This window comes from Nipponia nippon, unplaced genomic scaffold, assembly GCF_047370975.1.
Source record: "Nipponia nippon isolate SJK-2023a ecotype South Korea unplaced genomic scaffold, ASM4737097v1 scaffold_10, whole genome shotgun sequence".
Lineage (NCBI taxonomy): Eukaryota > Metazoa > Chordata > Aves > Pelecaniformes > Threskiornithidae > Nipponia > Nipponia nippon.
This window is the reverse complement of record NW_028262291.1, coordinates 8,790,344-8,814,536: the sequence shown is the minus strand read 5'-3', so window position 1 is coordinate 8,814,536 and position 24,193 is coordinate 8,790,344. Positions and strand designations below refer to the sequence as shown.

General features: G+C 53.0%; 1 protein-coding gene across 7 annotated transcripts; it reads left to right on the top strand.

The window, feature by feature from the left end:
- The first annotated feature begins 562 nt into the window (after positions 1 to 562).
- On the top strand, positions 563 to 21,894 carry PAX6 (paired box 6). Of its 7 annotated transcripts, none has more exons than XM_087746731.1 (14): positions 563 to 698; positions 3,203 to 3,345; positions 6,847 to 6,923; positions 7,249 to 7,303; positions 10,006 to 10,136; positions 11,038 to 11,079; positions 11,173 to 11,388; positions 11,937 to 12,102; positions 16,766 to 16,924; positions 17,825 to 17,907; positions 18,191 to 18,341; positions 18,466 to 18,581; positions 20,694 to 20,844; positions 21,685 to 21,894. In XM_087746731.1, exons 4-14 carry the CDS (start codon positions 7,294 to 7,296, stop codon positions 21,768 to 21,770), a joined length of 1,311 nt encoding a protein of 436 aa, XP_087602857.1. In that variant the 5' UTR covers positions 563 to 698; positions 3,203 to 3,345; positions 6,847 to 6,923; positions 7,249 to 7,293; the 3' UTR covers positions 21,771 to 21,894. The 7 variants fall into 7 exon arrangements, with proteins under 7 accessions (XP_087602857.1, XP_087602859.1, XP_087602856.1 ...); XM_087746733.1 differs by lacking the exon at positions 563 to 698 and adding an exon at positions 2,944 to 3,098 and having other exon boundaries at positions 18,484 to 18,581; XM_087746730.1 differs by lacking the exon at positions 563 to 698 and adding an exon at positions 2,944 to 3,098.
- Positions 21,895 to 24,193: the final 2,299 nt, after the last annotated feature.

Sequence of the window (24,193 nt, the reverse complement as noted above, 5' to 3'; positions counted from 1 at the left end):
GCGGCCCGCCCCGCTGCTCTTTCTTCCTCTCAACTTTCGCTCGGGGCTCCCGCTCCGCCGGCGCCCCCCGCCCCCCCGCCGTGACGTCACCGGCTTCACCCCTGCCCTCCCTCCCCTCCCTCCCCTCCCTCCCCGGTATTTTTTTTTTTTTCGGCTGGGGGGGGCGTTAAAAAGTTTTTTTTGGGGGGAGGGAGCACAAAGCCCGCTGCGCCCGAGGGGAAAATAGCAACAAGATTACGGCTGCTTTATTCTGGCGAGGAGGCGTAAGAAGGTGCTAATCCAAGGGATGGCTAATTGAGAGCTTGTAAAAATGATATTTGCCTGCGATTTCGGACAAAGTGGTTTCTCTCTTTTCCCCCTTTAACGCCCCGCGGACGAGAGTAAAAAAAAAATCGCTCATTCGCTAGAGAGGGAGTGCAAGAGGAAAAAAAAAAAAAGGCAAGAGAAAAAAAAAAAAAAAACAAAGCCCACGGACACGACTGACTTCACTCCAGAAAAAGGACTAGATCCCGGCTTTTAAAATCCCTTTGGAGCCTCCGAGATTTGTGCGAGCTTACAAAGTGCAGCCTCTTTCTCTCGCCTGCAGGATGCGTGCGGCGGGACGCCCGGCCTCGGCCCGCGGCTGCTAGGAGGGCGGCGGGCTGCTTCGCGGGACGGCGCGCCGGACCCGCCCCGGAGCGGCCACAGGCGGGACACCGGTTCGTACTTTGGTCGGCCCTTCTTTCGGTTCCCTTTTGTCGCTCTGGCAGATCTCCTCGGCGCCCCTGAAATGATGTTTGGCCGCGGGCAGGTTAACTTAGCGGCAGCTGATACTTTGGAAAGTTTTGGGGAGGAGGGGGTGAGGCGGGCGCGGGGAGCGGGGCGCTGCCGGGGGAGGGAGGTCCTGCCCGAGCCCCTGCTTTCGGCAGAGCCTCCCTCGGGGTGCCTCGCAGCCCCACGGCCGGGCTCCCCCGCTCCTGCCCTGCCTTACCTTCGGGGAGATCCCATCACACCCGAATGCTCCCGTACGTCCATCGCGATGTTCGGCTCCGTTTCTATAAATATGCATGGCTCGGGGGGGGAACCACCAAACCCGCAGCTTGACTTAGGCCTGGCCAGGGCGGCGGGAGCCGAGATCGGCCCGGGGCAGCGGTCCCCGGCCCCTCGCCGCTGCAGGCCGGGTGCCGGGGCCGGAGCGCCGGGGCTCTCCCTTCCCCGCAGCCGGGGAAGCCTTTGCTCGGCCCGGTCCCCGCTTCGCGGGAGGGCCGGGGAGAGGCTGCCCGCCGCAGCCGCTGCCTGCCGGGGCCTCCCCGCCGGGCGCGGAGCGGGGGCGGCCACCGCGGCACCCCGGCGTCGGGGGAAGGGAAGGGAAGCGAGCGGCGGAGGGGAAGGCAGCAGTCTCTTAAGAGCCCATTTTGTGCTATTAGGGAGCTGTGGCAGCTTCTCGGCGGGACCGGGGATGACAGTGCATGACGGCCGGGCAGCCCATTATCCCGCTCCCATTGAGGCGCCCTTTCACTCACATGCAAACTCCTTGGCAGAGTCGTTTGTCTCCTCATTGTACTTTATTTAAGAATGCAATGGTTGTCAGGGCTCTTATTCAATTTCAAGATACTTTATTGATGAGCTTTGACTTTTAGCACTTTTCACATGTCAAGAGAAGTCAAGTGTATGCGGCTACGACTTCATTTTATGCTTTGCGCGTTCATACTCTCCACTTTCCGCGGTGGCTCTTGGAATTTCTTTCTCTGTCCCTTCTCCTTCTTCCCTTTCTTTCCCCCAAGCCTTTATTTTTTTTTTTCCCCTCTTCCCTGTGCAGACCCTCCCTCCCCCCTGGACCACTCGCCATAACCGATTGGGACACCCTGAGCTCGGACTGGTGCTCCCAGTGTAACCTTAAATGCATGCGCTGAGGGGTTGCTTTAGAGTTTACTGAGGTGTGTCTTAATAGTCCGGCATTCAACAAATGTACTTGTGGTGTGTGGTCAGAGCAGCAAAGTCATTTACTTACTTTCCCCCTCGAGTTTCTGGCAGCCGGTGAAGGGGCTCCCTTTGCAAAAGGCGGGGGGGGGGGGGGGAAGCCCCTTCCCGGCCGGGCACAAAGCGGCGGCACTGCCCAGCGCCCGGCGCTGCCCGCCCCCGCCGCAGCCTGCGGGACCCCCCCGCCCAGCTCCTCCGTGATGCCTTAACAAAAAAAAACCAAAACAAACTCAAACCAAAACAAAGCAAAAAAAACCCCAAACCAACAACCAAAAAAAGCCCAGCCCGGCAGCCCTTAGTCAACAAATGGCACGTGGGAGAAGTTTGTGAGTGTTTGGTAAAGGACTCTTCAGGGCCTTTCAGAAGAGCCCTCAATACACAAAGTAAATGGTGTATTTGCTCTGCTCTTTCCCGGCCGGGCAGAGCCTCCCGCTCCCCGGCGCTGGCAGCGGGAAGGGGGGCTGCCGGCCTCGGGGAGCTCCGGGCGATTCACCGCTGACAAAGCGCCTGTCTCCCAAATATTTATGTCTTTACCATTTGAATGTTATTTTCCCCTTATCTCCATTGTCGGACGGGAGCGAACTGTTTAAATGCAAATTGACCTTTCCCCCCCCCCCCCCCCCGGCCGCCCCCCCCCCCCCCCCGCCCGACCCGAAAAAGCGCCGGTCCCGGGCGGCGGGGGGGGGGGGGGGATGCCCGGCTCGGAGGCGGCGGATCCCGGGGCCGGGCCGGGCCGAGCGGCGGGCGCGGAGCCGGAGCGGGGCGCGGGGAGCCGGGAGCCGGGAGCGGGGAGCCGGGCCCAGCGCATTCATATTCAAACGCCTGGGCCAATTGAGCCGGGCCGGGAGCCGGGCGGCCAATCGGCGGCGGGGAGGCGCTGGCGGTGCTTTGCATAAAGCAATATTTTGTGTGGGAGCGAGGGAACATTTGCATGTTGCGGAGTGATTAGTGGGTTTGAAAAGCCAGCCCCGGCTCAGCCGCATTTCCCGCTCTGGTTAAGGCGCAGGGAGGAAGTGTTTTGCTGGAAGATGATGACAGAGGTCAGGCTTTGCTAATGGGCCAGTGAAGAGCAGTGGAGGCGAGGCAGAGACCAAGGCACACATACATTAATACACTTGAACCATCACCAATCAGCATAGGTGTGCTCTGTCTCTCTCTCCCCACTTCACTCACACACTCTTTTATCTCTCGCTCTCCAGTCACTGACAGCCCATTTTATTGTCAATCTCTGTCTCCTTCCCAGGAATTCAAGATCACACAACCAGCAGCTTCAGTGGAGAAAAACTATTTTGCTGGCAACTCTTTTTAAAGCACCATCATTTCAAATCAGTGCGCTCTTAAACTATTGACAGGAGCTTTGACAACAAGACAGGATGCCTCATAAAGGTGAGTCTGCTCATTTCTTCTCCCAACTTCTCCCTCCTTGCATTTTAATATTTAGGCAGGGCTCTCGCTCTCTCCTCCTCTCTTTCTCTCTCGCTCGCTCGCTCATATTCCCATTTGCATTCCGGAGAGCTTCCCAGGGAACTTTCCAGCCCAGGAGCTCACAAACTTTCTGCCTTTCACATAAGCCCGTGTCCTCTGGAAAAGCTAAAGCATCTGACTCGGAAACCAATGCCAACACGAGCAGCAGTAATTCCCACGCAGCGTTTGCTGGGCAGGGAGACCAGGAACGCCGGCGTCTCTGTTGCCGATGCTGCTGGTACCCCAGCTCGGAGAGGCGGTGGGACCGGAGCCCGGGTCGGGTCCGGGCCGTGCCTGTCGCCCGGGGGGGGGACAGGCACGGCCCCGACCCGACCCGGGCTCCGGCCCCACGCCACGCCGCGTGGGAGGGAGGGAAGCGGCTCCTCGTTGCCCCGGGGCCGGCCCCGTCCGCGGCTTCTGCTTTGTGTTCCCGCGGTCTCGGTTAGGGAAGGATCACCCGTGATGGTGGGGAAAAAAGAGGGAGCGAGCGGCCGGGAGATTTGCGGCGGGGGGGGGGGGACAGAAAAAAAAAAAAAAAAAATCACATCCTAGGCCAAGTCAGCTCCCAGGCGCGGTACAGGCGGGGAGCTGAGCGGAGCTGAAGGGCTGTCAGCTTTAATCAGCCACCCGGGGATCTTCCCAACTTGTCCCTAGTGCCGGCAACTTTCCCAGCTCCGGCAGCGGGAGAAGCGCCGGGGGCGCGGAGCCTCCCGCACCCCGCACTGCGGGCCCCGCCGGCCGCCCCGCACCGCCCCGTCCCTCCTCGGCACCGGGCGCGCCGTGCTCCCGCCTTGGGGAATTTTTTTAGTGCCTTTTTAAATCGATATGCTTTAAATTTTTTTTTTCTTCTAAAAAACCCTAATTTCGCTTATTTCTACAAAAGCCACGTACTGGCCCCTTTGGTCCCCCTGCCCTGCGATCCCCCACTATAGCAAAGCCTTTTTTTTTTTTTAAGGAAGTTGCAAACTCTTCGCCGTGCAAAAAAAAAAAAAAAAAAAAAAAAAAAAAAGATTTGCTCCTGGGAAGTGCAACAATAAACTTGATTCTTTTTCCCCTCGCAAGTGCAATTGGAAACAAAAAAAATCTGGATTTGAATTTAACCTTGTAACGCTTTGCACGGAGGTGTTACATGGACGGGCAGAGCAGGAATAATTTCTGGAAAGTTTAAAAACAAACTTTCTGGAACGATTAAAGGTACCTGGCAGAGGCGGTTTTGGAAAACGACAACAACGTCCCAGAGAAGAAAAGTGACTGCATCTTCTCCATCTTAGGGACATAAAATAATAAAAGTGGCCCTTGACAATAGATGTTTATAGCTGCTGACCTTTACCAACGCCTAATCGCAAACCGATTCGTTTTTATCTTTTTCTCATTTGCCCGAGAAGGCGAAACTTTGTCATCTTAACGTCTAATTACGGTTTCACCGGGAGAGGGGGAAAAAATGCTCTCCGCCGTCAGATTCTATCAAGATTTCGAGATTAAAATCCGAGCGGCAGGTTAGGCCCGGCCTGCGAGGCGGCGGCGGGCCGCCTTCCCGTGCCGGCCCGGGCGCCGGCCCTGTCCCGCCGGCCCGGCCGCGGGTCCCTGCCGGGGCGCAGCCAAGCGGGGTCACGGCAGGAGAAGGCGATTTTGCGATCGTGCTGCTCGGGGGTGCGGGTGCCCGGGCCCCGCCGGCGGCTGCCGGGCCGGTTGCCGGAGGCGTTGGAGAGTTGCTGAGCAGAACCGCAGCTCCCCTGCCCCGCACCTCCCCTTACCTTGCTGAAGCACCCGGCCGCCCTCGCCCTCTATTGTGAAAGGCTTTCGGCTGTGTTTGGGGTTTGGTTTTGTTTTGTTTCGTGGCTTTTTCTCCCTCTCTCTTTTTTTTTTTTTCCCCCCTTTTCTTTTAAATCCACTCATTGTCATTTCTGAGGTCCGTGCTGGCAGGGCTGAGGGCTGGAAGTTTAATGGTGGCTTTCTGGATGGCTTCTTTAACCCCGTAGGCCCCACGTTTGTGAGTTGTGCGTGAAATATGTGAGGAAATCGTGCCTGAAGAAGTGGGTTTCCCGTTCGGTGTGTGTCTATGCAGACGTGTTCGGTGTATTAAAGGGATGGCTTCACGTTCAGTTCAGCTGAAGGAGATATCGCCACGTCTCCATTGAAGTACAGTGTAGCTTGCTCTGCTGCTAATCAGGTAGCTCTCCAAAGAGCAGTAAATATTTACCAGTTAAAGTCTTCATGCTGCGAGAAAGTACTTGTTTGATGTTTATTTTTATGGATTTAAGATTACTAAAAGCTACTTAATAAATTATACCATGGCTAGTCCTGAATGGGGAAACGTGCCTCTTTGAATTCTCCATCATATGCAGGAAGAGTAAAATTAATATTCATTATAGGCGCAAAAGAAAGAGAATGGGTATTTTTAGGCGAAAAAAAAAGAAGAGAAAATGAAGGCTGCGACTATTTCATTATTTTACCTCTTTTTTTTAGCAACCCCCTTGAATGGGCTCTTTATTGTAATTGTCCCTCCCCAATTGAGCACCCCACTGAGCTGTTGTATCTTTTTACAACCCCTAACAACTCGCACCAGTAACACAATTACCGCCAGATATTTATAACGAGAAATTACTTTTCCATTTTCACCCGCGACGATTTCAAATAAATACATGGGGACGCATAAATAAATAAATAAGTGGCCCGGGGCGGGGGGGGGGGGGAGAGGGAAGGAGGGAGGGAAGGTGGCGAGAGGAGGAGAGAGGGAGCAGGGGAAGGAGAGAGGGAGCAGGGGAAGGAGGGGGGGGGGGGGGGAAGGCGCTGGGGACTGTCCAGGCGCTGGGTCAAGGCAGGCACTAATGAAGGGAGAAGGGGCTTGTTTCTCTGCTCTTTGTAAGTTGGAGGGTTGTTGGTCCGTTGAGTTGGGAAGCTGCGCGGCCGGTTAAGGAGCCTGGGTTTCTGCACTCGGGGTTTGGGTAGAGGAGCAGAATGGAGGCCATTGTTCGCTTTCTGTAGGCTTTGTTTAACAGTTCTCACCCCCTCCTGTTCTTACTTTTTAAAGCAGTGAGGCGAGGTAGACAGCGTGTGTCACAGTACAGTGAAAAAGGGGAAGATCTAAAGACCAAAAAAGAAGTTAATCACAAGACGGGGAGTTTGGGGGAGAAAAAGTTGCTAGTGCCGCGGGGAAAGGAACAAAAAAATAAATAACTCGAGGAAATACCCGGAGGTAAAAATGGAGCCCCGCTCCCAGCAGGCAGGGCAGCCGGCGGAGGCCCCCCCCGCCGCCGGTGTCCGCGCAGCCCCCGCGCAGCCCCCGCGCAACCCCCGCGCAGCGCCGCCCGCCCCGCTCCGCGCCGCTCCGCTCCCCCCGGCCCGGCCCGGCCCGGCCCGGCCCACCACACCTTCCCGGCGTCGCTCCACACTTTTTAATGTACTTCTTCTGCTTTGTCCTAGAGGGAAGACTTTAACTAGTGACACGCAGATGTGCGAGTCCCTAAATTGTATGAGAGGACAGTCCACCCCGCTTTCAGGCAAGTTTAAAAACATGACTTCGGACTCTCTTTGTGATTGCTGTCGCTCCGCTTAATACATCACCTCAGCGAAGGGCACTAACGACGAGGCAATACGCCACCTGCATGCAATTAAAACGAGAAACCACTTGGCGGGTTGCTTTCCTTAAATTTTTTTCGCGTGTTAGGGATACACATGTACATTTTTGCCCTGAGGTGTTAAAGCCCCCAAATCCTTAAACTAATCGGGGGAAGACGCCTAAGGATAACGAAGTGAGATATTAGCCTCTGCAGCTTAACCGTGTGCACTACCTCCCCTGATTAACGCCTATTTTATCACTGATAGACTGCTATAGGCGAGCCCCGTGGGATACTGCTCTATCAGCCCAACATGCAGAACAGTAAGTGACTCCGCGCCCCTTCGCGGCCGCGGAGGGCAGGCGGGGGCGGCCGCGGGCGCGCAGGCAGAGCCCGGGGCCGAGGGCTCGCTCCGGGGCGGGGAGGGAGGCGGCTCCGCCGGGCGCGGTGGCCCCTGCGCGGCCGGGAGCGCCGTCCGCCCCGTCGGGGCGCGGGTGCCCCCGTGGGCGGTGTGGAGGGGCCGGCAGCGCTGTCACGGCCCCCGGGCCACCGGGGCTTGGCCGGTTCGTGGCCCAGGCCCTGGCGTGTGCCCCTACCTGCTCCGCAGTGGGAGCTGGGCAGGAAAAAGCCACCCCCGTGCTAGGTGCACTTCCCCGCCACCTCCTGGTTTTATTTGCTTCCCGATTCTGCTGTCTTTTGTGGATTATTAATTTCTCTCTTTTTTTTTTTGTTGTTGCCTTTTGTTGTTGTTGCTGATGTTGTTTAAGACCTCGCCTGCGCGCCTCTCGGAGGGGAAAGCGCTTGCACAAGGCGGTAACCCACGGAGGCGCTGGCTGGCGAGAAGCGGCAGCTCCTTGCGCTCCGGTGGAAAGGGATGCGCGGAGGTCGGGGGGACCGGGGGGTGAGGTCCCAGTTAGCCCGGAGCAGGCCCCATCTCCTCGGGACGCGGATCTTCCGCGGGGTGGGTTCCACGCCGCGGGGTTGCGCGACCTCGCAAAATCGCGACGGACGTCGCGATTTTGCGAGGTCGCGCAACCCCGCGGCGGGGATGCGCGCTTATCTTGCGCGTGTAGCAGCGGCGAGGAGCGCAGGCCGAGTTGCGCGGCCCCGTTAGACCGGTTAATCAATTGTCCCCCCGTGTGAGGAGCATCAGGAAAAACACAGGTTTCGGGGGGTTCTCAGAAAACCTCGGGTGGAGCGGTGTTTTGTTTTTTTTTTTTTGATTTATGTTATTATTATTTTGCGGGGCCGCTGCGTGCGTGTCCGTGCGGTGTATTTTCGTTTATCCCGAGAAAAAAAACCGAGCCTCGGCAGCCCGGGGAGGGCATTACCTGCGCCGGGCAGGGACGGCGGCGGCTGCCCTTGGCCGTGGCGTGCCGAGGGTTTATGGTAATGGGGAAATGCCTTCACTCGGCCGTTTGGGATCGCCACTGCAAAACGCAGAAAAGATATCATTCGGGTGAAGCCTTTATTTTGTTTAAAGGTCGCGGCGGGCTCTTCAGGCTTTGTGTTAATAACTCCTGGGTGTATATGGTGCAGAGCATCCAAATTGACACCATATGTTTTCCTATTAGATGACTAGCAATAGAATACAAGGCGCATAATCATTGCCACTGGGCGAGATCTACACCGCTCTCCAGGGAAATTATATAATGATTAAGGCTTAACCTTTTAAGTGAAACTTTGATTTTGCTTTCCCCGCTGCCATTTTTTATGCCGGCGAGCGTGTGTGTCCCCCCCCGAAGCGGGCTCCCCGCACGCATTGACGGGGACGGGCGGGGGGGACGGGGGCTGGGAAGGGGGGGGCCCCACCGAGGGACGGAGCCCCCCGCCGCCCCGGGCCGTCCCGCCCGTCGGGGCGCAGCCCGCCGCCCCCCGGGGCGCGGGCGGGGCGGAGGGGCGCGGAGCTCCTCGCCCCGCGGTGGGATGCGCAGGTCGCAGCGCCGGCCGCGCTGCTGGGCCGGGGCGGCAAATTCCCCGGCCCCGGTGTCACTTTGAATCCATTGCGCGGGGAGCGTGGCCCCTCGGTCGTGTCCGCGCAGAGCCCCCCGGCTACCTCAAACCGCAGCCTCCCTCGGAGGGAGAGCGAGTAGAGTTCAATCTAGTCTGAGTGATATCCAAATGCGGACAGAAAGGGTCGTTTTATCATGCTACTATTTGTCGTGACGATGCAATTTTCAAAAGCAGAGTACTGTCATAAAGTGACACGCCTGCCACAAGTGCTCCAACTGATCTTTTCAATTAGCCTTCCATGCATGATCCGGGGCGACTTCCGCCTATTTCCAGAAATTAAGCTCAAACTTGACGTGCAGCTAGTTTTATTTTAAAGACAAATGTCAGAGAGGCTCATCATATTTTCCCCCTCTTCTATATTTGGAGCTTATTTATTGCTAAGAAGCCTGGGCTCTTGGAGTCAATTTATCAGGAGGCTCCAAAGAGAGGAGAGCGGAGCGCGCGTAGAGCGGAGCTTCTCCAGGGAGACCTCCTCCAAAGCCTGGAGCTGCAGGTTGGGCACTGGCGAGGCAGCCTCTCGCTTTGCTTTTGGCGAAGCGAGCTGCGGCTGTGCGGGCGCAGGCAGGCTTGGCTGGGTATGGGCTTGGGTGGTCGGCTTTTTTTTTTTTTCCTGGTGGGGAGGAAAAGGAAAAAAAAAAAAAAAAAAGGCAAAGCAAGGAAGCAACCCAAGGCGATCCAGCCCGGAATATTCTGGGCTTTTGGGCTGGGTCTGGGGGGTCGCCGCTGCCGCGGGTTTTGCAGACGGGGCGTGCTGGCGAGGGCGCCTTTCGGAGCCGCGGCGGCTCTCGGGGAGCGGCGGGCGAGGACGGCGCCGGGGCCGGGGCCGGGGCCGGGCCGGGCGCGGTCGCCCCTGAGCGGGCGGAGCGGATCGGAGCGGCGGTGCTGCGCGGTGCTGCGCGGCGCTGCGCGGCGGGGCGCGGAGAGGAGCGGCGCTCGCTCTCTGCTCGCTCGCTCGGCGGGGTGCGGGCGGCGGGAGCGGAGGGTGCTATGGTGGGCGCTCTGCTTCCCGCAGGTCACAGCGGCGTGAACCAGCTCGGCGGGGTGTTCGTCAACGGGAGGCCGCTGCCCGACTCCACGCGGCAGAAGATCGTGGAACTCGCTCACAGCGGCGCCCGGCCCTGCGACATCTCCCGGATCCTGCAGGTGAAGGCGGCGGCCCCCCCCGTCCTCCCACCGCTCCGCTCCGCTCCGCTCCAGAGCCGCTTTGTCCACCACCGCTGGCCGCCAAGGCGCTAATTGCCGACCCCCCCACACCCACCCACCCACCCACCCACCACCACCGCCACCCGCCTTCCAGCCTAATAAAACGATCCATCTGCTTATCTTGATTGTTGCTGCAAATAGACCTTTCTACGCGTGTATATATATCTCTATCTACCTTTTAAAATCTTGAAAATTTTTTTTTTGCTCCCCGTTATTTCCATCCGGTGATAACCTGCACTCTCGTTACAGTTAGTTCGCTGTAATAAACTGAATTATACGGCTCGGCATAATTTCAGTTTCCTCTCCTTCCCCCTTTCCCCCCATGTTTACTTATGATTTTGTGAGATTTGTATGCATTTGGCGTGGCTTACTGCTTTTTTATTTTTACCTTTTTTTTTTCTTCCAAAAAGCGGAAAAAAAAAAAAAAGAGGAAAAAGGAAAAAAAAAAAAAAAGAAAAAAAAAAGAACCCCCCTCAAAGCCACGCTGGTTTAGCCCGGAATCTGTCTTTACGGACACTACCGCGACCTGGCGCAGCTCAGGGGTACGCTGTAATGTCGGCCTCGCTACCCCCTCGCTCCCCCTGTCCCCCGCAAGTACTCTGTCTAAGAGCAGTGAGGACGATGGAGACTTAGTCTGGCTTAGCTATTGTTCGCATTTAAGGCGTATTTTAACCTTAATACTAAAAGAATTACGTTTTGAGCAGATTTTTTTTTCTTCCGAATGTTTTTAAAGTATCACTTTTGTAGAGGGTAGGGCCACGAATGTAATTTTTTTTTAAAAGAAAAAAAAGACTCTCTAAGTAAGTTCTCATACCATTTAAGGTATATTTTTGTGTTATAGACCCATGCAGATGCAAAAGTCCAAGTGCTGGACAATCAAAACGTAAGCTTGTCATTGTTTAATGCATACTTAAACAATTTTATTTTTGTCTTGAAATTATTAATAATGTGATTTTCTGTCCGCTTCCCTATCCAGGTGTCGAATGGATGTGTGAGTAAAATTTTGGGCAGGTATTACGAAACTGGCTCCATCAGACCCAGGGCAATCGGAGGTAGTAAACCGAGAGTAGCGACTCCAGAAGTTGTAAGCAAAATAGCGCAGTATAAACGAGAGTGCCCCTCCATCTTTGCGTGGGAGATTCGAGACAGATTACTATCAGAGGGGGTCTGTACCAACGATAATATACCCAGTGTAAGTTCATGAAAAAAACCTTCCTGTGTGCTGTGTACAATGCTGGGTAGCCGTAGCGAGCCTCTGCTTCCTTTGTTTTGATATCAGATGAGAGGATAGCAGGTTCACATCATTTGCATGTGGCAGGGTCAGACGCATTTTTTCATACAGAATCTGACAAATGCCTTTAAGGAGGGGAAAAAAAAAAATAAATATGCGGGTCACCCCTGCGCCTGGCGCCTCAGGACGGCGAGCATCAGTCGAAGCCATCATTCTGGTTTTGCAGGGTTGGGTTTGGGGCTTTTTTTTTTTTTTCTGTTTTTTTCTTTCTTTCTTTCTTTCTTTTTTCTTTCCCCCCGTGGTTTGTTTGTTTGTTTGCACCACCGCCAGCAGTAAGCGAGCCGGGGCGGCCGCAGCGCGCAGCCGGCGCTCGGGGAAGCCCTGCCTTGCGCCCAGGTCGAGCCGCCCGCAGCGCGGAGGGGGCGCGGAGGGGCGCGGAGGTTGCGCGGGTGGCTCGCGGGGAGCGCGCTACCGCACTACCATTGCCTTTCCTGTCCTTTGCCTTCCAGGTGTCGTCGATAAACAGAGTCCTACGCAACCTGGCTAGCGAAAAGCAACAGATGGGTGCCGACGGGATGTACGACAAGCTAAGGATGCTGAACGGGCAGACGGGGACCTGGGGCACCCGGCCCGGCTGGTACCCCGGCACCTCGGTACCCGGGCAGCCCGCCCAAGGTAAGGGACAGCCCGGCCGCCGCTCCCCGGCCCGGGGCGGCTCGCCCTCGCCCGGCGGAGGTGGCCCCGCCGCGGATCCCCCTCGCCCCCTCCCCGACCGCCGCCGCCGTGCTGAGGGCGGTGGGCGATTTTCTCAGGACCGCGGCCGGGGGCGTCCCTCCCGCCGCCTCCCCGGGCAGCTGCGGGCGGCGGGGGCCGGCTGCCGGGCGGGCTTCTGGCCCCGGCCCCGGCCCGGCGGCGGGCAGGGGAGCCCGGGAGCAGCCGCGGCCGAAGCCGCGGCCGCCGAGCTGCGGGGCCGGCGGCCGGGCGCGTTGCGGGGCCGGTCCCTACCCGCGCCCCTCAGCCCGGTAATGGGGGCTGCCGCTCCCTGCCCGGCCGCCCGCCCGCGCCGGGGTCCTCCGGAGCCGGGAGGACCGGTGACTATCTCCGTAGGGCTGATTATAGTTCCTCCTCAATGGACCCGAAACAACTTTGTAAATATAGGAAACTGTTTATCCTGAAGATTAATAGGTATTTGTTGTAGGAATGACAAGGGGATAATATGAAGGATAATGGGATGTTACGTTACATACTTAAGATGGTTAATGGCTTCTTTTTGAATACGAGCTCTGTTGAGGCTCGGCTCTCTCCCTGGCTGTGGTCATTCCTTTAGAAGAGGTGTCTATATACAACAACCTGCTTTTTGTTTTCACCCCGCAAGGAAAAAAAAATCGGTAACAGTGTGCGGAATATCTGGTACAAAGGATGTTTCTGTCACACGCAAGAATTTGTTATGGGAACAATTCTGTCGCTATGTAATTGCTCATTAGAGATCGTTTTGTTTCTCATTAAGGCGACATGAATAAGCGTCTAGTTGAAGGAGACAGCTGTAGAAATGTTCCACAGGAGACCTCTGGACACGATATGGCACCGCTTGCCAATTAGACATGTCAGTTTTAAGAGAAGAAAACAATCTATGAAGGACACTAGAAAGATAGAGCGGAGCCCTCGCTTCCCTCCACCCCCACTTTGGGTATTTTGGTTTTGTATTTTTTTTTTTTTTTTTAAATTCTGTTTTGCCCCATGTCCCTCCTCGGAGCCGGGACGGACCCTACCGGCAGCCGCCCCCTGGCTCGCCCCTACCTGCGGCGCCCGGGGCCGGGCGGGGGCTGCCCCTGCCGCTGCCCCTGCCGCTGCCGCCGCCCCGCTGCCGGCGCCCTGCCCGGGCCGGGGCCGGCCGGGCGGCCTCGGGGCTCCCCGTCCTTCCTTCTCCGCCCCGCACCCGAGAGCCGAACCGCGGAGCGGTGCGTGGCGGAAGGGAGCGCAGTTTCCGCCCGTGCGGATCCAACCCCGCCGTTGTTTGTTTGGTTTGGTTTGGTTTGTTTTTTCTTTTTAGAAAAAGCGTTAAATGGAGAAATTTAGGGCCGCCCCCCCTCGGTCTGCCCTCCCCGCCGCAGAGCGGTGTCCCCGGGCCCAGCCCCGCGCAGTGTGCGCGGGTGCGGTGCGGGCGCCCCTTGGCCGCCCCAGCGCTGCGGCGGAGGCGGCTGTGGCCGGGCCGGGGGGGGCCGGTGGGGCTGCTGGGGGCTTGTGGTGACCCCCCCAGCCCCCCCGGGGTGTGGGGATGAGCGCAGTTTCCGCGGGGGAGCGCGGGCCCCGGGCAGGAGCCCGGGAGCCCTCTCCCAGCTAGGAACCGAAATAAAGCGGAGCGGTGCGGAGCGGTGCGGAGCGGGGCAGGGCTGGCCCGGGCCGGGGGTGCGTGTGTGCGCGGGCAGGAGAGGCGAGGGGGAGGCAGGCAGGCACTTAGAGCATCCGCATCGCAAAATTAAAATTAATAAAATGGATTTCCTCTGGAATATTCATGCTCCCTCTAATGTTTTTCCCTTGCAGGGGTATGTTACTGGATTTTAAGAGTCCATTACTCAAAAAGCATAAGGCGAGGTTAGGTCTCAGAGGGGTACAAATATGGTCTCAATCTGATAAACGCCATGCAGCAGTGAATAAAATAATGGATACATGAGGGCTGACAGAACAAAAAGAGACATCTCTATCCGGGAGAAATTCTCCAGTGATTTAGTGGTTTTAGGGATCACCGAGGCACTGTTTCTTATCTTTTTTACCCCCCTCCCTCTCTTATAAGACTAAAGCCTTCTATAGGATTTAGACACTTTCTCTTTCAACAGATGCTACAATGTTTTGATCCCGGCTCTGTAGCTGAGAGGTGCCGCAATTGGTTTGCTATCTTTTTTTGCTTGTTTTCCGCCTCACTGATTAAGACACTAAGAAACTAAGGAATGATTTTATTTCCCAGCGTCTTTTTTTTTTTTTTTTTTTTTTTTTTTTTCTTCCAGGAAACAAATCCTATACCCAGCGTCAGATGGTCTGGCTATAGGATAATAGGGAGGGACATTCACTCGCTTTCTTACGGATTAGGTCTGGAAGGTGGAACAGCCCTATTGAGATCGCTCCTTTAAAAAAAAAAAAAAAAGCTTCTAAAAAGAAGATATCTTAATTGTCCGGCGCGGGGGTTTTAAATAATCATAAGCGAGTTTAACTCTAGGTGAAACTTTTAGCTGGCTGAAAGGCTCCCGGTTTGGGGGAGGTGTGGAGCGCGCCGAGACGGGGTTGCAAATAACGTGGCTTCAAAAGTTTTTAAAAATATAGGGGGGGCCCGGTCTGGGCCGGCGCTGGGGAGGGCGGGCGCAGTCCCCGGCGGAGCCGGGCGCGCTGCCGAGCCCCGCCGGGGCGGGGGGCAGCCGGCCATCCCCGCCGCCTCCGGGCGGCTCCCCGCCCCGCTTCGCCCCGCGCTCGGCCCGGGGCCGGGGGCAGCCGGCCATCCCCGCCGCCTCCGGGCGGCTGCCCGCCCCGCTTCGCCCCCCGCTCGGCCCGGGGCCGGGGGCAGCCGGCCATCCCCGCCGCCTCCGGGCGGCTCCCCGCCCCGCTTCGCCCCGCGCTCGGCCCGGGGCCGGGGGCAGCCGGCCATCCCCGCCGCCTCCGGGCGGCTGCCCGCCCCGCTTCGCCCCCCGCTCAGCCCGGGGCCGGGCCGGGGCGCGGCGGGCGGTGCGGACAGTGATGGATGAGGGCGGTGGCGGAGGTTAGGCGGCGGCCCCCGCAGCGGGCGGGCGCGGCCCCCGGCGCTGCCACCAGCGCTTGGCAGGGCGGCTGCCCCGCCGGGACGGCTCTCCCCGGGCCCGGCGGCTTTGTGTGCCCCTGAAAAGCGGCCCCCCCCCGCCCCCCCGGCTATTCACCCGCCGCCGGCCGCCTCAATGGGGCTGCGGCCGCCCATATGGTGACCACGGCCGCTGAATCCCTGTGTTTAAATGGGGGAGAAAGTTCGGGTTTTAAAACATTTCAAAGTGGTTGAAAGGGTCCCACCAGATCCTGTCACAATTCCCCCCGAGCTTTGAAGGCCGGGGCCATTGTTCGCCGATTATAAATGATATTACTTTAAAGTTGATTTCCCACAATATTTAAGGGATGTAGCGGGAGTGTCGCTATTTATTTTTGGCGTAACTTTTCAAGGGAATTAGCATAAGTAGCCCGTGCGTCCCTCATCCCATCTCCCCCTTTATGCGACATCAAAACGCCTCGAAAAAATATGCTTTGAAAGGAGAGGGAGAGCTAATTTAGGGACAAGGACTTCTCTGCCTCGACAGAAGCACCCGTTCCTCTCGCCCGCGGCGGCCTGGGGTGCCTGCGGAGCCCCGCAAGGCCGCCGGACCCGGGGCGCATCCTTGCCACCGCCCGAAAGGAGAGCACAATGAAACTTTCCCCTGTTTAATGACAGAAATTGCATTAAAAGTGGTGGAAATGCCCTAATTAAAAATGTACCGCTTAAATGATATGCCAAGCGTTCAGCTGCAGAATAGCGTATTTAGCTAGTTAGTGAACTCGCTACTATTTCTTTTAAAATTACATGTTAAAATTTTAAAAGAAATCTTACTTTTCTCTGGTGCAACACATTACAAAGAATGGACAGTCCTTTTATCTAAATATAAAATTCCATTTTCAGCAATTATAGCCTGTTCTTGGTGATGATATAATTACAGCTGTGCTCAGTAATAGGTGTCAAGGCAATGCACACTCATACAATAGTTGAATAAAACTGCAGAACAATGCAGGCACTTCTAAATTCACAACCTTTAAAATGAAATTGACTGTGCAGAATTCAAATAAAAACTGGATAAATATTTTTTAAAAAAGATTACAAGCTTGGTTTGGTTTCTTAATAGCATTTTCTGCAAACCTATCAACATCTAATTGATTAGATAGGAATTACTGATTATAGATAATCTGAAATACTGAACATCACTATTTTAAATATAGCAATAGGTAAATAAATGCAGCAGACAGAGGATACTGCCATGGCACTGCAGCAGTGATTCATAGAAGGAATCACTTTCAGGGGAAAGTGTTTTTATGCGGGTTTTATTCTGGAGGAAAAACAAAATGAAATTAAGACCAGGCGATCTTAATTCCTCATCTCCGATGTTTACGATAATGCTGGAAACGTAAATGTTTCCGTGTTACCTGTGTCATTAGCGCAATGTTGCTTTGATACCCGAGATGTTTTTAAGGGAGGGTGTCAGCAAACATGGCCGAACCTGTTTTCGATCGCGTTATTTCTCCGATAGGGATCTTAAAACAAGGGTACCTGCGTTTCACTTTCCGACTCTCGGTTCCGCAGATGGCTGTCCGCAACAGGAGGGAGGAGGGGAAAACACTAACTCCATCAGCTCGAATGGAGAAGATTCAGATGAGGCCCAAATGAGACTCCAGCTGAAAAGAAAGCTGCAGAGAAATAGGACATCCTTCACCCAAGAGCAAATCGAAGCCCTTGAGAAAGGTGAGTGACATTTTCCTATGGCTGAAGCAGGAGAGAAAAGCAAAATGTGCCCTGGCTATATTAAGAGCTGAACGGAAACATGGCATTCACGTGCCTTATATATACGTATATATTTTAAGTCCGTGGCTCCCTCCATGCTCTTTTATTCATTGAGCTCCAAATATTCATCGAGCTCCAAATATTCATCGATGGCTGCGGTATGCAGTGAAAAGCTGTTAAAAGGTTTTCAAAGGGAATGTACTCAGGGCACAGATCATACCGAAACATCGGTGTTACACCCCAGGCTCCTCTCATGGGGGATAAATCTCCTCCTGCCGACTGCGCTGTGTCCCCAGCCGGGCTGCATTGCTGTACGCCGGGAAGGCGAGGGCAGCAGCTGGGGCTGGCAGCAGCCCTCTGTGCCTGCCCCCACGCTCGCTCCCCGTCCCCAGCGCTGCCGCTGCCCGGGGCTGGGAGCAGGTGCCCTTTTCCCTGACCGGCCTGGGCGCACCTCGCCTCTGACCCGCTGCGGATCTTTGTTCTTCTTTTCTGCTGTTATTTAGCGACGTGCCATTTTGCTTCTTGGTGACAGGGTCAGAGCTGCCTTGGGGACCCCCTCAGCAGAGGCAGGAGCCCTCACTGCTTCTTGAAAGATGCAGCATTGCACCCAAGCCTGCCTATCCCCTTAGCGATATTCCCCAGCAGGCAAGGCGTCCTCCTTCCTAACACAGACACACACAGACACACACAGACACACACAGACACACACACACACACACACACACACAAAGAGCTCAGCTTTGCTTTTACAGTGATGTTTCTTAAGAGCATTCAGAGCATAGGCAGAGCAGGAACGTCTCTGCCTGTACAGTCAGCCACATTAACTCTTCGCAACTAACGCAATAATATTTCCTTCTGCAGAATTTGAGAGGACCCACTATCCCGATGTGTTTGCAAGAGAGAGACTAGCTGCTAAAATAGACCTGCCTGAAGCAAGGATACAGGTACTGAGTTGCTGTGTGATTACAACTATTATTATTTTTACTATTACTATTCTAATTTTGTTATTCCTGGCTTCTCAAAGCACAGGGCAGCCCCTATTTATTAGCAGGCATTTGTCCATCTCCTCCTTCAGGAAAATAACAGCAGCTGGGGTTTGCTTTTGCACGCTGCTCTGCTACGCTGCAAGACAGCTTTCTACCAGCATGGCCTTGAGTTACGTGGGGGAGGCCCCACGCCTCTAGTCCTTGTAAGGTCACTCACATCTCTCAAATGCTGTACTTTCAGGTGTGGTTTTCTAACAGAAGGGCCAAGTGGAGAAGGGAAGAGAAGCTGAGGAACCAGCGAAGACAAGCCAGCAACACTCCCAGCCACATTCCCATCAGTAGTAGTTTCAGCACAAGCGTTTACCAGCCGATCCCACAACCGACCACCCCCGGTAATGCCACCGATCCGCTCACGTTCATCCATCCTCTTGGGGAAAATGAGACTCTTGAGACTGTATCGCCGATTGTAATTGTGGTTAAACTAATGTGTTCATCTATCTGTCTATTCTATTATAGTTTCCTCTTTCACATCAGGTTCCATGTTGGGCAGAACGGACACGGCGCTCACAAACACATACAGCGCGCTGCCGCCCATGCCTAGCTTCACCATGGCCAACAACCTGCCTATGCAAGTAAGTCCGGCACCGCCGCCACGGCGCGATGCTCTGTCGGGACTCGGTGGCCCCTGGGGTGTGCGGGAGTGCGGGAGCTCTTCCTCCCCAGGACGGGGGGTTACAGACCCCAACCATGCTGCAGGGAAACTGGCACCAAAGGCTTCCCCGGCCTCTGAAAAGATGCCCTATTTTGGGAGAATCACGAGGGAAAGGGCACTGTAAATCCCGGTGCTCTGACAAGCCCTTTCCCCAAATTTTAAAAGAGAAAGGCTCTCAAAATTACAGGGCAACAAACCTGGGATGAAAAAACCCTTTTCAGAAAAAAACCCACCCCACAGTTAACCTATGGAACTCACTGGTGCAGTATTGTGGAAATCGCTGCCTGAATAAGCTGCTGGAGGAATCCGACCTTCTCGGCGTAGGTAATGCGGCAGCGGCGGCGCATTAGGAACACCTGAGAGAGGGAAGGATGTGATTAGCATCAGTGGTTATGCCAGCTAAGCCAGAATTGCAAGAGCTGTCAATCCTCATGCCTGAAAGCATTAGCTGATCACCAGCTGGGTTAGGAAGAAATCTGTTCCTTTGGGGTTTGTTTCTATAGACCTTTCAGATGCAAAATTCCTCCTTTTTTAATGGTGGGGTTGGCCTAGGAAGGTGCTGGCCAATTACGGGAGTTTTACAGCTTTGTCTGAGGCACACAGCATTGACCACTGCTGGAGACAGGCGAGCAGATTAGAGAGCCTGACTCCTTCGCCGCGGCAATTACTATGTTACTAATTGCTGAACCAAAATTAACCAAATAAAGTTAGTCTCGCAAGTCCGTGGAAAGAAATGACGTTGGCTAGGTCGCTATTTCGTGATGTTGGAGGCCAGCAGTGCCATTCCGGGCAGCGGGCTGAGAGCAGATGACAAAGGATCAAAAGGCTGATACGGGAGGGGACCCTTGGGAAAGCAGGAGGCCCCTGATTCACCGCCAGGCACCTGTGCAGAGACCTGGCATGTGTGAGCCGCTCTGGAAAAGTCCTGCCTACATGGCCACCATGGCGTGATGGTCACACGATGTCAGAGCAGCAGATTTGGCAGCCGAACTGTCGGCATCTCCCTGCGGACGTGGGGAGCATTGCTGGTTCTCCCAGTGTGTGCTCAGCGAGCGAGGCTGTCGGTATTTTCGGAGACGGTGTGTATCAGGGATGTGCGGATGGACGAAATATGTGCAGACATGTCGAGTCTTGTGTATTCGGAGCAGGAATTACTCATCCCGCTTCCCGCTCCCCCGCTGCCTCCCTGTGTCCGGGCTACACTGATCCCCGCTCCCCTGACACCCCAGAGTGGGAGATGCCCCTGCTCGGTCCCTCCCCAGCACCGTGCCATCCCTCGCCCCCTGCCTCCAGCTGCTCTCTCCCATGGCAGATGGGGTTTTAGGGGCTGGAATTTCGGTAAATGGTGATGTCTGGTCTCCTGGGATGCTGCTGGCATGGATTTGGGGTGACTGTGGCTCTGATGGGGGATCGACGCACATGTACGTGTGGATTTGGGGCGACCGAGGCTCTGAAGGGGGATTGTACGTTGATCGTACGCACACGTACGTTGATCCCCCTTCAGAGCCTTGGTCGCCCCAAACCCACACATTGTCTCTGTGTATGTGCAGCATGCTTGCAGATGCAGGACCAGCCCGTGTGCCTCAGTGGAGTAATTTTTAGTTACACCCCTAACAGTTTTTAGTTACACCACCAAATGCAAGGTAAGATGCCAGCCCTGCTCTGTATCTCCGTGGCTGCAAATGGCAGGAGCCATCTTTCTTCTACATAAGCATAAACAAGGGCTTTGGTTTCTTGGCTTAGGTATGTAACACCTTCCTTAGCATATAGATGGAGGAATCTGCTCTCTAAGCGTGTCTGAAAGGGCACCAGTGACCATCCATGTTGTTTCTGTAGACTAAAAACCACTGGGGAGAGGCTGCTTGGTTGAGTTCCTAAAGAGCGATTTACATCTAGGTCCCGGAATCTGAAACTGAAGCTCATTTTTGCATGTGCACGCTGCTCCTGAGGGCTGGCACATCCATCCAGAAGAGTGTAACGTGGTGTTTACCTCGGCTGACACTTAACGCTGTTTTGTCCTTTGCTCCCACAGCCCCCGGTACCCAGCCAGACCTCCTCCTACTCTTGCATGCTGCCCACCAGTCCATCGGTGAATGGACGGAGCTATGATACATACACCCCTCCTCACATGCAGACACACATGAACAGCCAGCCGATGGGCACCTCTGGCACCACTTCCACAGGTGAGTGGCCCCGCGCTCCCCCTTTCTGCCAGCACGGCTTCCTTGCTCCGGCCACCCGGTTTTTCACATCTATTTGCTGGAAGAAGTCTCTCCCCATTGCTGGGAGAGGTCTCTCTGTCAGGTTTAGTAGCTGCCAAACCAGGCAGAAGACAAAAATGTATAACTGTTTATATATATATTAAAAAAAAAAAATTATAACCACTGTGGGCTAGAGCAGAAAATCTCATTTTTAAGCTGCTGCTGAAGGGGTAGATGGAAGATGGCTTATTAACAGTGATGGCGTTTGAATAGCAGTACAGTGGAAAGCTCTTCAGTGAGGCCCCCATCCCACAAAATCTCCCCTGTATAATTAAATTCTAAAGCAGCATTTATTTCAACGTTAGATATCAGGGGAGCTGCTCACACCCGAGTGTGTCAGAGGCTACTTTTTGCTAAAGATTTGAAGTTATCGGAAAGGCAGGTAACCTGTAGAAATATTAACTTATGCATAAGAAGGCCAAATAGGATAAAAAAGGGTAAGTGTCAGTATAAGCAGGAGCAAGCCAGACATATTTAAAAGAATGGAAATGTTCAGTGTATTTTGGGCTGAATTCCCAATTGATACAAGTGAGCCGAGGCTCTGGCATTTATCTCAAAGCATGACAGTTTATTTATAAAAACAAATCAGTGAGATGTGCATGGGTTTTTAAAATATACCCCCCCACCTGATTCTGCAGGCTGGTAGATGGAGAGATTTAATACTTAACGGAGTACAAGCACAAATCTGTGAAACGGTAAAGCAAAAATTGTGCTATGATGTATAGAAAAACTAAAATATCCATTTCCCGCCTCAATTTTCAGGTCTCATTTCCCCTGGAGTGTCAGTTCCAGTTCAAGTTCCTGGCAGTGAACCTGATATGTCTCAATATTGGCCAAGATTACAGTAAAACATGTGTTAATTCCGTAAATGACTATATGGACAACAGTTGGATGTTCAGCAGTATTTTGTAAAGGAAGAATGGCTCTCAGAGTACTTCTGTACTGCAACTGTGCCCTATGCTGTAACACATGGAAAAGACTTTCACATGGACCTTTGTACACTGAAGGCATTATATCAGTTGGAACAAATCTTCATTTTGGTATCCAAACTTTTATTCATTTTGGTGTATTATTTGTAAATGGGCATTTGTATGTTATAATGAAAAAAAGAGAACAATGTAGACTGGATGGATGTTTGATCTGTGTTGGTCATGAAGTTGTTTTAAAAAAAAAAAAAAGAAAAGGAAAAAAAAAAGAAGCCATGATCAACAAGCTTTGCCACGAATTTAAGAGTTTTATCAAGATATATCGAATACTTCTACCAATCTGTTCATAGATTATGGATTGATGTTCCAAGTTTGTATCATTCCATTGCATATAATTAAACCTGGAACAATACGCACTAGATTTATGTAAGAAAAATATCTGTTGGTATTTCCAAAGGTTGTTAACGGCTGAAGCTATGTGCAAACAGGGGTTAAGAGAGAACTTCGATGAAGAAAAGTTTGATAGATAAAAGGTAGATTGTGTCTTCGATATAATCCAATTTGTTTTATGTCGAAATGTAAGTATTTGTCTTCCCTAGAAATCTCCCAGAATGATTTCTATAATAAAGTTAATTTCATTTATATTTGACAAGAATATTCTATAGATGTTTTATACACATTTTCATGCATCATACGTTTCTTTTTGGTCGGCAAGAGTTAATTGTTCTTAGATATAGTTGTACTACTGTTCACAGTCCAATCATTTTTGTGCATCTAGAATTCATTCCTAATCAATTAAAAGTGCTTGCAAGAGTTTTAAACTTAAGTGTTTTGAAGTTGTTCACAACTACATATCAAAATTAACCATTGTTGATTGTAAAAACCATGCCAAAGCCTTTGTATTTCCTTTATTATACTATTTTCTTTTTAACCTTATAGTGTGGTGTTGCAAATTTTGTTACTGTGTTAGGTTAATCTCATTAAGTTTTATTTTGAATTTATTTTCAGTTTTCAATAAGGAGGGATTCTTAAGAAACGTTTTTATAGACTTTCAGCACTTCCACCAGTCTGTAATTTGGGCTAACAAAAAGAAGATAGGTTCATGTATCTAATTGCAGCTGAGAGCAGGAGGAGGTTGTTTATTTAGCTCGGGTTTCTGGGGATGCTCTAAATGAACTCCAGAATCCAGCAGAATTTCCAGCGGGGAGTTTGCATCGTGCCAGTCAGCGGTGGGGACGCGATGCACGTCCGTGTCTATCTGTTGTAATTATACGTAGAGTACGTATAGACACATATACACACAAATATGCATTCCTGACTTCTAAAAATTGTTTTTGTTAGGATGCTTAAAAAGAAAAAAAAACAGCTGTGTTTTTAACAGGCTCTTTGGGAGAGTGAATACCATCCCTTTATATTGCCACACAGCACAATCTTAGTGTAATTTTCCATTGAACTTGTAACCTGGTTAATACCTCAATGCGCTTTGTGTGAGGGTTGTTAGTGTGGGCGTGGGTGGAGAGCTGCATGTCAAGGAATAATGAGAGAAGACAAATCAACAGGCAACAACAATGTGAGCTGGGACTGGCTAGTGAAAGCTAAAGGCCTTTAGTCACTGGCAGGGAAATCTAAACATTCCCATATCTATGAAGCTGGCTCATTGTGGTGCAGTTGTTACTTGCGATGCTGTGCTGAAAAAGGGATCTCCTGATTAAAAAGCCAATGCGCGGGGAGTTTTGAGTCAAAGCACAGGCATCACAAGCAGCCTTTGTAAAGCAAAGATACTATCTAGGCTGGTTATGTTTTCCTTTCGGCATATTTGTCACTGCAGATAACGCTTCACTGTAAACTTGGAGTAGCAGAGTTGTGGTGCTGAGGTAGTCGCGATGCTGCAGACGAGATTAAATGCACGTAAACTCCGAATCCTTTAGGGACAAAGAGCAGCTTCGCTCAAAGCACGAGATGATAGTTAATAAAATCAAAAGCCCAAAGCAAGCAAAAATGTGCAAAAACATTAAAATATTTTTTTTAATTGATAGTGGTCAGTTTTAAGTATATGTGTTATACCAGCATTAAGTAGTTTTAATTATCTGGAAGCCATCCATTGGCAAATATTAATGAAACAGGGATTTTTTTTTTTATTTATATATGTTTTTATCAGACATGCACACGCATGTTATATATTTATAAGATATGGATAGATTGCATTAAACACCACAATAGGCAGGTCCCTTCTCGCATAGCTAAATTGATTCTGGGAACAATTGATTACAGGTACAAATCCAGCATTTCTATAGCCACTTAGTGTGTTTATACCTACTAATGTAGTTTGTTATCTAAATGGCAAC

Excerpts from the sequence above, each read along its gene's own strand:
- PAX6 (XM_087746731.1), top strand. Across the intron at positions 11,080-11,172 it reads AAGTGCTGGACAATCAAAAC|GTGTCGAATGGATGTGTGAG; the intron begins GTAAGCTTGTCA and ends TTCCCTATCCAG. Across the intron at positions 11,389-11,936 it reads CCAACGATAATATACCCAGT|GTGTCGTCGATAAACAGAGT; the intron begins GTAAGTTCATGA and ends TTTGCCTTCCAG.